This window comes from Numenius arquata, chromosome 20 (assembly GCF_964106895.1).
Source record: "Numenius arquata chromosome 20, bNumArq3.hap1.1, whole genome shotgun sequence".
Taxonomy (NCBI): domain Eukaryota; kingdom Metazoa; phylum Chordata; class Aves; order Charadriiformes; family Scolopacidae; genus Numenius; species Numenius arquata.
In genome coordinates, this window is record NC_133595.1 from 1,316,025 (window position 1) to 1,332,709 (window position 16,685).

General features: G+C 45.4%; 1 protein-coding gene across 1 annotated transcript; it reads left to right on the forward strand.

Moving 5' to 3' along the window:
* Window positions 1–995: 995 nt before the first annotated feature.
* Window positions 996–16,238, forward strand: HP1BP3 (heterochromatin protein 1 binding protein 3). Its single transcript, XM_074161693.1, has 12 exons — window positions 996–1,197; window positions 1,640–1,742; window positions 3,201–3,351; window positions 3,703–3,862; window positions 4,913–5,056; window positions 5,616–5,696; window positions 7,324–7,478; window positions 8,242–8,332; window positions 9,016–9,175; window positions 12,827–12,938; window positions 13,915–14,049; window positions 15,042–16,238. The coding sequence occupies exons 1-12, from the start codon at window positions 1,102–1,104 to the stop codon at window positions 15,325–15,327; spliced, it is 1,674 nt and encodes a 557-aa protein (XP_074017794.1). The 5' UTR covers window positions 996–1,101; the 3' UTR covers window positions 15,328–16,238.
* The last annotated feature ends 447 nt before the right edge of the window (window positions 16,239–16,685 follow it).

A 16,685-nucleotide genomic window follows, 5' to 3' on the forward strand; every position in this document is an offset into this window, starting at 1 on the left:
GACATTCAGGCTGGGGAAATACCTTTTAGAAGTGAAAATTTATGGTGTCTGCCTTCTTGTCTTAGCAAAAGAAAACAGCTGGAACAGGTAGAAATGGGGAGCATTTGGCTATTTCTCTGTAAGGAAGGGAAGAGGGCAGTCTGGAGCTTGATCCTTAGATGGAACAGGGGAGATCGGGTCCAGCCCTGGTTTGCTAGAGGTGGGGCTTTGCTTTTGAGGTTTTGAAAGGGCGTGCTGAGAAGAGGAAGCGAATGAGCAAATAAACCCTGTATTTTGCGATGGAAGTAGAGGGGCACCTCCCCTTAGGAGAGGCTGATGCGAGCGGATGGGCAGTGGGTAAGAAAGACTGAGAAGTGTAATGGTAGTAAGGGCTGAGCCTTGGTGAGGGTTAAACTAAGCTTAACCCGTTCAGTACCCACGACGGTGTATGTGTTTGGATTTTTTTTTGCAGAAGGTATGGAGACTGCTGTGTTGATGGTTATTTTCTTGTTCAAGGACTCCTTCATTTCTATAAACTGCATGGGCTTTAGTTTGGGAGGGGCATGGTTTGCGTCCCCAATGTGTGTATTTCCTGTCTAACAGATGTAATGGTTTCATTCCTTAGGCTCATAGAAGCTGGATCAATGTGTCAGCTCCTGCTTTTACCCAAAGCCTTACTAGTTACCTCAGTGCCTTACTTTAGGCACAGTGCAATGTTTGCTTCTCGTTAATGCTTTCTGTTAATTTAAAGAGCCTCTTTATTCTTTCAGATATGTTTTAATGGAGCAGGCTGCAGGTCTGGCTCATGCCTTTACCATTTCTGCTACATCCATAGCACTCAAGTTTGCATACATGTTTTAGCATCTTTGTTGAATGCGAGTGTTGATTGTCAGTTATGTTAGTCATAAGCTGTAAGTCATTTATCTTTCTTTTCTTTTTAATCTTTAGTTTGTTAAATACATGGACATAGATGTTTTTGTTTTGTTAATTTTCACACCACATCTTTTCTGTACTTTAGGTTGACTCCTCACTGCACTGTGAAAACCATTAGGAAAAAGTCCTTGGGGTTAAAACCTGGGGCTCCGCAGTGTTACCTGCACTTGGGGCTAGAAATTAATTTAAATGGCGACTGATCTGTCTGAAGCTGAACCCGTGCATCATAAGGCGCTTCCACTCTTAGCGGGAGCTCAGCTGATCCACACGGACAAGTTAAGTGAGGTAGGGGCTGGCCCATTCTCCAAGCTTGCTCTTGGATCAGTCCTTGACTTCCAGTCCTGTGGAAGGTTACTCAGTACTCTCTCTCCCCTGCTTGTAGGAAACTTGATTGGGAGTCTAATAAACCCTGTAGGGACTCTCCTTCCACTTCCCCTTCCCTGCTTTTCCTGACGTGTTGTATTTGTCAAAATCCTCAAATGGCCATCTCATTTAATTTGGAATTGAAAAGAAATTTTTCCTTTTATAACTGTAAAGTGCAAAACTATCCTCTCCTAGTATGCTTTATAGAAGCTGGTTTGAGAGTTACTTTCTCTCAAAATTCTGAAAAAAACCCAAATGTAACCGTAATATTCCTACATACGCTGCTTTGATTTACTTTAATCCCATTTCAAATACTTTCTGATTCTTTCCTGTATCTGTACTGATTTTTGTATATTTTTCCTAGAAAGTTGAAGACGACACAATGCCGATCCGTCGCACAGTGAATTCTTCTTCCCGGGAAACTCCTCCCAAAAGCAAACCTGCTGAAGGTGAAGAGGTCAAAGCAGGTACGGTAATAGTTCTATAGTGGATTGTTAATGTATATCCAAACGTAGGGGTGTGTTCCAAAACTCCTGAAAAAAACCCTGTAGCCGTGATTAGAACATTGCTAATGCTTAGCTTCTTTTCACAGGCTTTTCCTGGATTTTTGGGAAGTTGTATTTTGCAGCCACTCTTTTCAGTCTGAACCTGTATCTTTTGTCCTTCATACCCTGTGGCAAAGCCCTGACACTCCAGACATGAAAATACAGCTAAATATAGTCCCTTTTAAACTTGTGCATTCTTTAGAGTAAAGGTAGAAATTGTGAAGTTTCAGTAGTGTCAGGAAGATGAGCTGAGATCAAAAGGTAGAGTTGACGAGTAGAAAAACAAAGTATTTAATTTTTTTTTTCTTTCTTTTGCTGAACAAAAGGATTTTACCACAACGTGTCATAAAATCTAGTCCGATATTCATGTGTCTGGTCTTAGCAGCTTTACCGCAGTTTCTCAGAATGTGTCATTTCAGTGTCGTATTCTGTTGGTTTCACTGACTTTGTCCTCTTTGGTGTCACAAATAAATAAAGTACATAACGAAACTGACTATTAATACACCGCGTATTTTAAATGTGTGATGCCTCCGAGGGAAAACTATGCCCAGGAATGTAGCAGGAGTGGTTAAGCTCCTTCTCGGGGACCGAGAACCTGTCTGCTGCACGGAGCAGTCATGGGAGACAGCTCTTTATCCAAAAAGTGGGTAATGGCAGTTCATATGCATAGTATCTCACAGGCAGCCCAGTCTTTATGGCTTGTCCTCAGCTAAATATACTGGAGTTAATTTGCTTGGTGAGTTGATTTCTGACTGGATTGGATCCTGCTGATAGACAAGCGCTTCTGCAAATGCACGTGCAATCTAAAGCTTTGCCAAGTCTGGAGAAAATGTGTTTGAATGGTTAAAATCCTTCAGGTGCCACAGTGAGTGGTGCAGAAACAGCGGTGTTTGAAGACAAGTTGGTCGTAAACAAAGCTGCTTGTATGTATCTGTCCAAATTTCTTGCAGAGATGTATGTTTTTGCACTTTTCTGAGTTAAAACCACATAAACCTCCACCTAGGGGAAAATCTTAGTGTTTCATGGCACTGATTTCCTCCTCCCTTCCCCGCCTGGGCCTCTCTGATGAGGGATAAGTGTAATAGTAACTTCTGGAGTTAAGAGGAGAAGGCGGGGGGAATTAGTTCATTGTGAAAATGCTACACGGTGGTGTTTGAAGTTATTCTGGCATTTGATGGCTGGTTCCACCTTATTGAAGCTCTTTCACTAGTTTCATTCACTAAAGTTACATTCAAATCATCTGTTTAAATTAGAGAAAAGAAATTGTCTGGGAAATGATTTTTAGGGTGTGTTCTTAAGCTCTTTTTTCCCCCTCTCTGCCTGCCTGAAGAATAGAGACTAGTTTTAGGCTGTAACTTGATGCTTTTTCACATCTTTTAGATGCAGAAGCCACTTCTGAGGAGTCTGCCTCTGTTGGAGAAGAACAAGAGAATGAAACCCTGCCCGCTGCATCCACTGAAGCAGAACAGCCAAAGGAACCTGAGAATGAAGGGAAGGGGGAAACAAAGTCCTCAGAAGAAACCAAAAAGGAGTAAGTCTTGCTTAGTGCTGAATTCAGGAATTTGGGTAGGATTCCAAAGGAAGTCAGGTTCTAGAGATAGAAAAAAGATGTTGTGAGAGATTGGGAAAGTAGGATGGATCCCTTAAAACGGTGCTCATATTTCTCAGGAAGAAACTACCAATCAAGTGTAGCTGCTCTTCTAGAAAATGTGTCAGGCTGAATTTTAAGATAGGGTTTCTTTTTTTCTAATAGAAACATCAAGATATTCTCGATGTTATTTTCGATGTCAGGTGTTCTGGGCCTTTTTTTTTATTTTTGTTCTGTTTGTTGGCATGTTTTACAGTGTCTTTTCTCTTACTGTTGCTTTGTATTTTTCCCAAGTGAGAAGGATCAGTCTAAGGAAAAGGAGAAGAAGGTGAAAAAGACCATTCCTGCGTGGGCTACTCTTTCTGCCAGCCAGCTAGCCAGGGCACAGAAGCAGACTCAGATGGCTGCCACCTCACGTCCCAAAATGGATGCTATTTTAACTGAGGCCATCAGGGTAAGCAGGAGACAAATGTTTCTTTTGTTCATCTGTTGCAAAGCAGAATAATTTGTGCTCCTAAAATCCACAATTTCAGCTTGCTGATGGTGCAGATGACAGTGCTGTCTGTTAACAGGGAACTCACAGTGTCAGATGTGTCTGCTTCTGCCTGCAAGCCCATGGAGCTGCTATGTGAGTCCATGATGATGAGGAGGGGCCCTGTAGTTTATTTCTTTGTTTAGAATTTGTTTCCCTCCCTAATTACATTATTAGAAACAGCTATGATGACACAACGTGGTTGATGGCTCTCATCATTTAATTTGATGTGCCTTCTAGCCACGTTTAACTTGATTTACCTTGATTAATCCATCTATTTGTTACCTGCTTTTTTCAGCACTAACTTATTCTAATTCAGGACAGATGGAGATACCGTAAACTGGCGTTCCAGAGAGGCGTTGGTCTTGGTTTCCTGTATTCCTCCTGGTTGTAAGAGCAGCCCTGTGCTGTCGTAGCTGTGCTGCAGCGCCGCTGCTCTCCACTCCGGGCTTTGTTCACGCACTTTGCTTTCACAGAAAACCTGGACTCCACCAGCCTTAGCTGCAAGATGGCCTTTCCAGCTGCTACATCTTCAAAATATGAACTTCAACTTAGGTTTTCTACTAGTTTACTAATGTCAATCCTCCAGCTTCTTCAAAAAAAAATAACAATTGGCAAGTTGTTCTGACTTAATGATTACTCTGACATTAGTAAAATGGCTTACCGGTTATGTAGTGTTGGTTTGCCAGAAGGTGACTGTATTTTGTAGCAGTGTTTAAGCTGTTACGTGTAAGTAGTTGAGAACAGGGGAGCAGGTGATACGCACTGGCTGTGCTGCTTTTGTGTTGTCTCCTCTTCAGCTGCTCTGAAGGGGAAAGTTAAGTATTTTCTTACTCATATTTTATACTCAGCCCTGGCATCCTGTGCCGATGTGCTGGCCTGTATGTATCGATTCAGTCTCTGTTCTTCCAGCCCCACGGGAAGACAATTTCACTGCAGGTGGTTTCTACTAATTTTTTGCTTCTCTTTCAGGCGTGCTTTCAAAAGAGCGGTGCATCGGTCGTTGCAATACGTAAATACATCATCCACAAGTACCCTTCCCTGGAGCTTGAGAGGAGAGGCTATCTTCTGAAGCAAGCACTGAAAAGGGAGCTGGAGAGAGGGCTCATTAGACAGGTAAGAGTCGCTCTGTGGAGCAGCAATGGACGTGGTTTTACTGAGTTACACAGAGGTTTCTTAAACTCCGTTAGCAGGTCTCTGGGGTGATCACGTTCTGCCTCGTGGAGGCTAATCAACCTGTGTCTCCACTTTGTTAGACACTGCCAAAATTTCAGCATTCTTCTGTCAGTCAGATACTTTGCACGGTTGTCTATTGTGCAATTTATGACCGCTCCTCGGTGTTGTGTCATACAGCATTTCAGCAGTGTGTCTTCAAACCGCATCCAGCAACATCACTTCTATGGCAGCATGTTTCCTTTAACGCTGTAATTTACGCCCATGATATCTGTTGGGATCTCCTGCTCAGGACAGCAGAGTGTGTTATTAATGTCTGGCTGTGGTTTCTGATTTATTGAGGTTTCAGTGGGTTCAAATCGGGCCTCTGCCATCACAGCCCATTGCCAGGTGGTGACAGTGCATTCAAAATCTGCCTAAATGGTGCCAGTTACTCTCTTTCAGGTTGTTATTATTCTGAGTTACTTTGTTGAAGACTGAAATGGGCTTTCTTTCGGACTAGGTGAAAGGAAAGGGAGCTTCAGGGAGCTTTGTGGTGGTGTCTAGTGCGGGAAAAACTGTTCCAAAAGCCAGAGACAAAAAGGTAAGATGGATCATTTTAAACAATACTCTGAAAAATCTTGCACTGAAACACATGTATCTTATGAAATGCAGCCTAACTTCAACCCAAACAGTATTCTCCTCCTTGCTGTACTTTTCCTCCCCAACTACAGTAATTAAAACACCCATTCCACTAAAATCAGAATCAGACAGCTAGTACGGGAAATTAAATCCAAGTAGAATAATCAAAATCTTAGTTTTAAAAATGTTTACATTAAACCTCTCGGCTTTGGTTCAGAGGCAGAAAACTGAATGACCGTGAAACCCCTCTTGTGTCTTTACCTGGTAGAGAGAGACGCCTCTTGGGTATTGTAGAAAAGCTTTGTGCTGCTGCTGTTTCTATTATATCTGTTGCGTGGATAAATGGAAGATTTCTGTCTTCAGGACTGTCGGATGAACGTTTTTCCATCAGCTCTGAGGGCAGAGGGAGGAAGGAGAAAATGTCCTAAGGCTTCTGGAAGCAAGCTGCTAATACTGGGTTTATATTGTTCTGAGGTGGTAAAATGCAACATGGGGTTTTTTTGAGCCTAGTTCTCACAATTAGTGGTGGTTCCAGCACGGCTCTTCTCCGCTCCCCACTGCCCTCAGTGAAACACATTTCCAACACTGCAGTTACAAAATGCTTACCTGGAATTGCTGATCCCCTTGGGGCTTAGACGGGTGAAGCCAGAGAGTATTGTAGCGCCTCGGTGCTTGTGTCTCGGGTGCTGGGGACACCAAAAGTCCTAAAACTGAAGGAAAGAGCGACACGCTTGGTACTAGGCCACTGAAGGAAACTAATTGCAGTGGAACTTCTTTTTAAATAGAGCTCACCGGCTCCATGAGAAGTTTGAGCAAGGCACCTGATGACTGCTGACACATCGCTTTTCTTGTCTGCAGCGTATCGGTGTCTTTGTTCCTGGTTATTTTCTCTGTGGTGCAGCGAAACAAATAGCTTGCTTTTGTTTTGGGTGAATTCAGCTGGCGGTGGAGCAGCTGTCTGGGTGAGCAGCACCCTCACCCGTTTGACCATTTGCAAAGCTGCTGTTCAGCATCAAAATCATTACACTTCAGCACGTTTCCCCACTCTTCTCTGTATAAAGAACAGGCCATTTTTTTTCCTAATCGTCCCCCTCCTCATAGTAACAAAGGGACAGAGGAAAATTCTGAAGGGAGCGTTGGCTTCAATCAAGGTTTCGCTCTGTCATCTGGAAATAAAATGCACTTCTGTTTAGCTGTTCAGTTTTGGGAAGATTTGACCTGTGTAAACAGGTCTTGCCTTTGGTTTTTATGTTTCATGTCAGCGTGAATCATTTTCACCTGTGTCATTGAAGGGTAGGACAGGAAAATGTCTATAGAAAGAGGAAGGAAACCATTAGAAATACAGATATTGTTTAAATACTCAGCAATTTGTACTTGTAAAACTTTCCTAAGACTCCTATGAAAATTCCAACCAAATTTGCTGGATTTTGCTGAAACTGCTAAACTTCTAAAATTGTTAATTTTAAGAGCTGCCTTACAAAACTGGTTTTCCAGATCCGTGGCCAGTGTCAAGAGCACTTCTCCCCATCTGTGTTCAGAAAACCCAGAGTTTTGGGCCCCACTGATGCATAAAAGTATGTGTGTTTCAGAAAAGCACTTCCGCTCTGACTGCAGAGCATCAAGTCAAGCTGGAAGATATCCTGCCGCTGGCTTTCACCCGCCTGTGTGAGCCGAAGGAAGCTTCTTACAGCCTGATCAAGAAATACGTGTCTCAGTATTACCCCAAACTCAAAGTAGATATAAGGTAGGTGCAGGAGGTACGCTTTTGAATTGTGGAGGAGCAGTGAAACACAGCCTTCCTCTGGCTTTGCCTCCCTTTGCGGTGATGCGGTTGAGTGCTTCAGCAGGCAGGTGGTGCTCTGCCTTGCGGAGCTTGCAGGAAAGCTGGAGGAAAAGCCCTGCCTTTCTCTGCATCCCTCCACACCCAATCTTTGTTCCTGATGCCGGCATCAGCGCAGCTCTGCGCTCTTAACCAAACCCAGACCCCTTTAGCTGTGTGGATGTGGAGGTCTCTCCTTGGGATCTTGGTTCCGGATGCTTTAACTGGCATCTTTAAGGAATCCTTAATAAACCTTTACAGGAATCTTTAAGTTTGCCCATATGGAGCGGGTTGGGGCTTGGGGAGGAAGCAAATCTAGGAAAACCCTGTGTGTCACCTCTTCCAGGGGCTTGTTCTCAGTCCCTTGTTTGTCTGCGAGCTGACTGACTCATTGCCCACCGAGTCCAAATGCGCTTTTCAAAATGAGTAAACCCTTCCAAGTGAAGCTCGTCTGTTTCTGGATACACAGAGACACCAAGAAAGCGTTGCAGCTGAATTTCCGCTAACGTACATTGTTCTTCTCATGTAATCAGCACTTGCTGACAGATCTCCATTTAAAATGTCTCTATGTAGGCAGATACCACTTGTAAGTACCGCTCTGCTCACACTCTGTATAAAGCGTTGTTTCTCTGTTTGTTTTTTAAGCTGTCAGTGCGTGTCAGTAAAGCTTTATCCTCCTGTATTTCAGACCCCAGCTGTTGAAGAATGCCCTGCAGAGAGCTGTAGACAAGGGCCAGTTAGAGCAGATCACAGGGAAGGGAGCGTCTGGGACATTCCAGGTCAGAACCAGAGTTCATCTTGTTTTGTTGACCGTACCAACACAAACCTTGGATATAAGTTAGTGCGCCCTCCACCCCCCAGTTTTATATCGTACACCTTTCTTTAGCAGCCTGTCCTAATCAAGAATTGTCAAACTGTGAAGCAGTAGGACTTTTATTCTCCTCTTAGTCTATATTTCTGGAGCAGCCCCCCCTGCCTTCCTTGCTTAGCGTGCTCCACATGCTGCTTCAGCTCTGACTCACCAGCACAGTAGGGGAGCTGGTGGGGTAAGCGTTCCTCTCCATCACTGATTCTGAGGGCAGCAGGTACCCCAGATGCCTGCGACGTCTTTTTCTCGCGTCTGTGCCACAGAAGTCTCTTGGGTACATTTGGTCTGTGGGATGGAGAAAGATCTGATTTATTTCCTTCCCTGAGTGATAGGCCCTTAGATTCCCACATCCTTGTGGTGGTTTTGGGGACTAGGACAATGCGTTACGGATAAAAAGCACTCCAGGCCAGTTGAGTGAATAGGCCTCTCCTCCCAATTAAAGCTGGGAGAGCAGCGTTCCCTGTGCAGTGTTTTAATATAAAACGTATCTGTGCTAATGCAGGAGCGCCGACCCACCTGGTGCAGAGGAGCTTGTCCTGACCTGGTTTGGGAGAATTTTGTCTTGATGCTTTTCTCTTCCTCCTTGGAAAATAGCTGAAGAAATCAGGGGAGAAGCCCCTGCTGGGTGGGACTCTGATGGAAGATGCCATCCTGTCTGCTATTGCGGCCATGAACGAACCGAAGACCTGCTCCACCACAGCACTGAAGAAGTATATCCTGGAAAACCACCCAGGGACCAACTCCAACTTCCAGGGTAAAGTACCGATCTGCGTAACGCTTCTCTTTTACATGCTGAAGGAGAGTCCTGCGGCTGCAGATGTGTCTCTGCAGCACCTTTAAACTGTTCAGTTGAGCTCGCTGGGGAAATGACAGCTGTGCAGCTCTTTGTGCTGCAGAGATGCTCAGTGGTTTTAATTCCCATTAGTTCCTTTCAAGCCCGACAAAGGCTGGTTTCCGAGACATAATGCATGTTTCTCTTGTCGAAAGCACATTCCCAGGAAGGGGGAATAGCATTCAAGCAGTTTATTGTTCTTAAATCACCAAGTTGGTTTGATCTGTCTCTATTTTGAAAGGCTACAGCTTGGCATAAATACAGTTCCTAGTTGCTTTTTTATTGCATACTGTGACTTTTAAAAAAAAATTCACTCTTGCTGATTTGTTTGAGGTCCTTCTTTGGCTCTGATTTTAAAAGGTCAAGCAAGTGAGTAGAGAAACTAATCCTGTTATATTTGGAAAGAGATTTGGCATGTCTTTGTTCCCAGGAATGACATTAATGTCTGTTTTGACTTTTGCATTAGCAGAAGAGACTTTAAAGCAGATTTTCTAGTGCCTTATTTGCATTATTTGCTCTGAGCCCCCATGCAGTTGTTTAACCGAGGTCATTTGAAGCAGGCTGAGCTCGCAGCCATCTCTACTGCAGTCAGGCCTAAAAGTAGATCAGTTTGTCACTGTGGTTTCGAGGTGCCAGTGCCAGGATGTGGGGCTGGAGAGGAGACTGCGGATCCCACGCTCTTCACCTGGAGCTGCATCATGGCACCAGTGTGGCTGTGATTCGGGACTCACCAACAGAGCAGCACAGGTTCCCTCGCTCAGTGTGGGCTGAAGAAGTTGCCTGAGGCCTTCTGCCAATTAGAGGCTAATGTCAAGCGTGACTTCTTCATCTTGGGGCAGGGAAGAGAGTTTCCAGGCTTCCTGAGCCCTTGCAAGATTTATTTTCAGGACCACTGGAAGTTGCTCTGGTCCTTCGAGGCCCGTGTTCAGCCAGCTTCCAGGGCTTGTCACAGTCTTGCAAGTCAGATAAGGAAATTTCAGCTTGCAATCTGTTGTTTTCTTTCTCCTGCCATTGCATAAAAGGAATTTTGATGATTTCTGCTCCGTTTTAAGAGCAACCGGAGGGAGAATCTGGTGAGATGTAAAAGCAGGGTATGCACATCAGAGCCTCATACTTCTAACTGGACTCAACTGGAGTCAAATCCTTTATGTGCTGCTGTTGATCTTTGGTGCCCAGGGTAAAAATAGCCTGATGTTTTATGTGTTGCTCCTGTTCATAAAAGTGTGGGGTTTTTAAAGAATTCTTTGGGCCCCTTACCACAAAAAAGACATTGAGGTGCTGGAGCGAGTCCAGAGAAGGGCAACGGAGCTGGTGAGGGGTCTGGAGCACAAGTCTTGTGAGGAGCGGCTGAGGGAGCTGGGGGTGTTCAGCCTGGAGAAAAGGAGGCTGAGGGGAGACCTTCTCGCTCTCTGCAACTCCCTGAAAGGAGGGTGTAGCCGGGGGGGGTCGGTCTCTTCTCCCAAGGAACAGGCCATGGGACAAGAGGAAACGGCCTCAAGTTGCACCAGGGGAGGTTTAGGATGGATATTGGGGAAAATGTTTACACGGAAAGGGTTATTAAGCCTTGGAATGGGCTGCCCAGGGAAGGGGTTGAAGCACCATCCCTGGAGGGATTTAAAAGACGGGTTGACATAGAGCTTAGAGACATGGTTTGGTGATGGGTTCTATCAGAGTTAGGTTGATGGTTGGACTCAATGATCTTAAAGGTCCCTTCCAACCCAGACAATTTTATGATTCTATGATTCTTGAACTGTGATGATCCTGATGTTGCAACACTGTTAATTTAATGGGTAGTATCAACTCAATTAGCTGTGCCATTCTAATTAAAACATTTTGGCAGAGGTAGCCTGTCTCTGGTGAGGCCAGTGAGGGTACGGCGCTGTCCCAAATGGTTCTCTTGATGTGAAATGTCAGTTCTGGATAAAAGCCCATTTCAGGAGTGTTGGATAAGTGGTTGGAGTGAATACCTTTGCATTAATCGTGCAGAACAGATTCAGCAGACAGTTCAGCCAGTGTGTTTCTTTGTGTTTTCATTCTTCCATTTCTCAAGTTGAGCCTTTTTGGAACGTGCTTGAGGGCAGGCCTCACTTTTCCCTTGGTTTGGAGCAAGCTAAATATGCAAATGGTCCCTCTAATTCCAGCTGAAAATGGTTTTGAACTGACTAAACAACTTCAGCCCTTTGCCAGAGACAAAGATCCCCTGTACTTGCACAGTTTGGGTTTCAGTTCTTACACAGCGCACAATGGAACAGACGACTGGAATATCAAGTGCATTTGTCATATTTCTAGACCAAATTTTTTCCCTTTATAAAAAAAAAAAGACCACAAAAAACAACAACAAACAAACCACAGAACGGGGAAAGATGTACCACGTATGAAATTTAGAACACGAGGAGGGCAAAAACAGGGTAAAGACTTGTTTTAAAAAACATTTAGGAGAACAGGCTGAAGAAAGCTGAGACTTGGGTTAAATTTGTACAGTAGTAGTTACATGGCACTGTTGAATGCATTTATAAAGGAGGATCCCTTGACTGTGACGTCAATAACTGTTCTTGACTTCTTCCTTTGGAGCATTTAAGGCCCTACTGGCTCAGTCTTGAGGAATAAACACTTGTGTTATGATTTGAGAAACCCATAACAATTTATTATCATTTAGACAATTATTCTCTCACCCGATGACACCTCCCCACCTGGGAAGGGGAATCGGGGAAAACAAGGAAACACGAGGGTTGAAATATAACTAGATTTAATAGGATAAGACCAAATAATTAACAATAATACTAAAGAACCTGCATTGATCCCAACACCAATATAAAATACACAAGGAGTATCCTCAGCCCATTCCCCAGCAGGAAGCTGTGCCCTCCCGGCAGGGACAGCCAATGTGGGACCCTGCAAGCACTGCAGCTTCGGGAGGAAGGGAAGGGCTCAGGGCTCTGGCACTGGGGTGAGAAGTCCTCTGATCACTGGCATCAAGGAGGAGAGAGAACTCCTCAGCAAACTTTCTAATTTATATTGAATGTGGTGTTCATGGTATGAAATAACCCTGTTGGCAGCTTGGGTCAGGTGCCCAGGTCTCGCTCCTCTTCATCCCTGCACTGGCAAGGCTCAAAAGCACCGAGACCTTGAATCCCACATCCCAGAGCTGGCTATAAAGTAAATATTTGCACGAATTCAGACTGCAGACTTCTAAAAGTGCAGTTTTCCCAAGAATTAGAAAACTCTGTTGCTCAAACCAGGACAACTTGTATCTTCTTTCTGAAAATTAACTGTGAGAGGATTTTCCTCTAAATAAGACATACTAAAACTTGTAAATGCAGTGCTCTGGCTGGGTCCTATACGTGGCAGCTGTTCTTTGGGTGCAGAATGAAGCATGCAGTGATGCCTTCATGAGTCTCGGCTCTCCAGCGCTGTTCCATTCCTCTGCAGGTGTCCTGGGCAAAGGAGACTCCATCCTGACTCCCCAGCTCTGATCTCAGAGGGCGCTGCGGAGGGCAGTAGGCTTAGACAAACGGATAAAGAAAGTAACACAACCTTTCTCTGATTTCTTTTAATTCTTTTTTTTTTTCACAGTGCACCTACTAAAGAAAACACTGCAGAAATGTGAGAAGAATGGCTGGATGGAGCAAATTTCTGGAAAGGGCTTCAGTGGAACCTTTCAGCTTTGCTTCCCTTATTACCCGAGGTAAAGAGCTTGGCTGTAAAACAATATTCAAGATAAATGCTGCATAGATCAGCTGGACAGGGGGTGGGCCCGTGAACTTCAGCGCTGCTAATTACAGGGAAGTTTGTGGAGGGTTTACTAACTGATGAGCCACAACATCATCACCCATCCACGCTGTAGGTACTGACATTACTCGGGTGTCTGACTGTGCGTGGACATAAAGCTGACTTCATTAGCAAGGGAAGCTTTTAAGGGCAATAAAAATATTGGGCTGGATAGTCTCAGATACACCATCGTGATGTTTTTTTTTGCAGGATGGGGGCTATTTAAGTGTTCCCAGGTGAAAACAAACTCGCATGAGCAGGTAGTGTGGTGGTGTTCTTAATGCAAGGATGCTCCTAACGAGTAGGACCCAGCTGTTGGCCTTTCCTAACGCTGCTGTGGAGAGGAGGCGGGTGGGGGAAAGATGACCTAGATTAGCTACTGTGAGGCTAAAAGAGCCTTTCATCTCCTGCTGCGAGCATATATTGTGCTGGGCCACGCGGAGCCCAGGGATGGTGGCTTAGTGTCCCAGGAAGAGCCAAATGGCAGCACAGTCATTAAAGTCTCGGCTTCCCACCTTCCTTTATTGCATACGTACAAAGTCCTTGGTGGCTCCAGCCTGCGTTCAGAGTCACTGAAGTCTGATCCTGTCCCTTTGTCATCTGCCTCACTGTGTTTGCACAGAAGGAGCAATGAGGAAGAGAAGGGGAGAAAGGACAGCTTAGGGATGGGGCATTCCTGGTGGCTTACAAGCTGTCACATTTCTGCCATCGCAGGGACTAAATAGGGTTGGGTTTAGACAGCGAACCCAGGAGTCGGGGGGGTGTTTCTGGATGAGGCTCAGAGCTGTAACCTTGCAGGCGGACGAGTGGCGGTACCTGGTGAGAGCCAGGGATACCCAGGGCTTGCCGACCCCATAGAAGTCAGTCACACTCTGACCAGAACCCTCTTGTAGCCCAGATGTGCTCTACCCAGAGAAGCAGCAGGATGAGGACTCCGAGGAATCTGATGAGGAAGAGGACGAGTCCGAGGAGGAAGAAGAATCTGAAGAGGAAGAGTCTGAGGAGGAAGAGCCACCACCAAAGAAGAGGTATGGCAGCATGAGAGAGAAAGATTTCATCCTTTGGATGAAACAGAAATGACTGTCAGAGCTGTAGAGTGCCCGGGTTTGCCTCTTGGTGTGGTTATTTATCCACAAGGCTGTTGCTCAGGAGGTTGTTGTATGTAGAAACAACCATAATTGTTTCTAATTATGGTTGAACTCCTGGGGCACGGTCAGGATCAGGACTTCTCTGGGACACGTGTGGTCTGCAGGAGCAATGCCTTGCTCTGGAGATCTCCCCTGTTCCCTAATTTGAAGCAAACTTTTTTTTTTCCCTCTAGATGAGGAAAAGCCCCATCCCTGGAGGGGTTCAAGGCCAGGTTGGACAGGGCTTAGAGCAACCTGGTCTGGTGGGAGGTGCCCCTGCCCAGGGCATGGGGTTTGGAATTAGATGATCTTTAAGGTCCCTTCCAACCCAAACCATTCTACGATTCTATGAGAGGAGAGCCTGTATTTATTCTTTGTATTGCCTTTAGTTTACCACAATGTGACGTTTCACATGGGACTCTGTATTTATTAAATATTTCCTTAGGAAAACTTCTCCCTACAGAACTATTTGCAGTTCTGTAGCCAGGCATGAAACCTGCCCTACTCAGAATGTGGATTTAAGATAAGTGGTGTTCGTTAAGTAATAAATACCCATTTAGAGAGGGGAGATAGTGTTGAGGTTTCTAATTGTTCTGACAATTGACTTTGATTCCTTGTCGTTATTTGTACATTTATATGGCTAAGGAAGGAGCTCCAAATCTCGCTGGCAGAGCACCCAGGGGGTTGAGAAGTGCTTAGCGTGGCGAGATCCACCAGAGGAGTTCTTGCTCTTTGGGATTTAGCTAATGAAATGTGCTGCTGCGGAAAGGCACATCCGTGGTGAAGAACGAGGATGCCAAGATCTGCTTCGTTCATGCAAATTGACGCCAGCAGCTCTGCTCTGGGTAGCGTTTGCGCCTCCACTGAGATCTTGTGCTGTCTCTCTCTGACAGGATGCAGAAGAGGCCGCCTCCGAAATCCCGGAGCAGGGCCCCTCCGATGAAGCGAAGGGAGTCCAAACCCAAGCCAAGAAAAACCCCCGCAGCCCATCGGGGGAAAGCAAAGCCCCCTCCCAAGGTCAAAACCCCCGCGAAGAAAGCCAAACCAGCAGCCTCGGCCATCAAGAAACCCTCTGGTGGCAGCTCTTCCAAGAAACCAGCAGCCGGCGGGAGGAAGGAAGTGAAACCCTCTGCCATGGGCAAAGCCACCATGAGGAAATCTCTCCGGGCAAAAAAGTAAAATTTTTCCACCGTCAGGGAATCCCATGGTCAAACCCACAATCTTGTTTTATAAGTCAACGTGCATTTGTATTTTAGTTCTGATGCTTAAACACTTCTTTTAATGTTTTTTGGGTTTTGTTTTTTGTTTTTTTTTTCTTGAATGATGGGGGGGAAAAAAAGCTGAAAACTAAGTCAAACCAACCCGAGCATTTGTTAGATCCTGATGCTGTGCCTCGTGTCTGCCCCTCCCCTGGAACAAGTCATCTTTAGTTTCTGCAATAATTTTAGGACTTTTCTAGGACGTATATAATCTGTACATTTTATGGTGTTCCTCTTGGGTTTTTGGGGGGGAGGGTTGGCTTTAAAAAAAAAAAAAGAAAAAAAAAAAAAAGAAAAATTCTTCAAAGAAGATCTTTATATCTTTAGACAGCAGGAACGGGATGATTGGGGGAATGCGATTCTTAACGAGAAGGTACAACGGCGGAAGAGTCCTCCCTAGATCCCCTGCATGACGAGGTCCTTAACGCTTCTGTGAGGAAGCGGTGTAAATACAGCACTTGCACTGAGTCCTGGAGGGGCTTCTTTCTGCTCAGCGATGGGCCGAGGTTCGTTTGAGGGTGAGTCAGAGCTTCGGCTGCAGCGGCCGCTGATGGTCTGATGCCGGAGGGGGCTCCGGAAGGGGGAGTTCTCGGTTAAGGCGGGTGATTTGAGTTAGTGTTTCCACACCGCATCTGTTACCTTCAAACCAAAATATATAAAAGTCTACTTCAAATCCAACTTTCAAATGTTTTTAAGAAATGAAGAGCCTGAGTTTTGTCACCTCTTGTTTACCCCTTTTTTTAAAGAGAAGTTGGAGAGTTATACAATTGCTAATGTAGAGATGTTGATAAGTGAAGAACATGCAGTTTGCTAAAATAAAGTGAAACTAGATTCCAGGCCCGCTTTGTGTGTCCTTTCTCGTCCTCGCCACAGCTTTCTCCTCCTGGAAATGTAGAGAGGAGGGAATTGCAGTCGCCGTGGATCACTGCAGAGGCAAATCTTTGTTAGAAGCACGTTGTCGGCGTGAAAGACGGGGGCTATTTTAGCCTGAGCCCATGCCGGGCACCGTCGTTGGACCGATTTGTGCCCTTTCTCTTCCCTGGTTTCTCTGGAGACAAAGGTGAGCGAGAAGAAAGCTCTGGTTGAACCTCTTGCTGCTCCTCTTCTCCCTCTGCCCCCCAGCAGTGGCCAGTGGGGACAGAAAAAGACCTCCTGAGATCTTTCCCCCGCCTCTGCCCAGCTCTACAGAGCAGCGCCCACCTCCCAAACCCGCCGCCCCGCGTCCCCGGCTCTCCCTCAGCGACTCCCTCTCTCCTTGGTGATTCCGATGTGACCTGA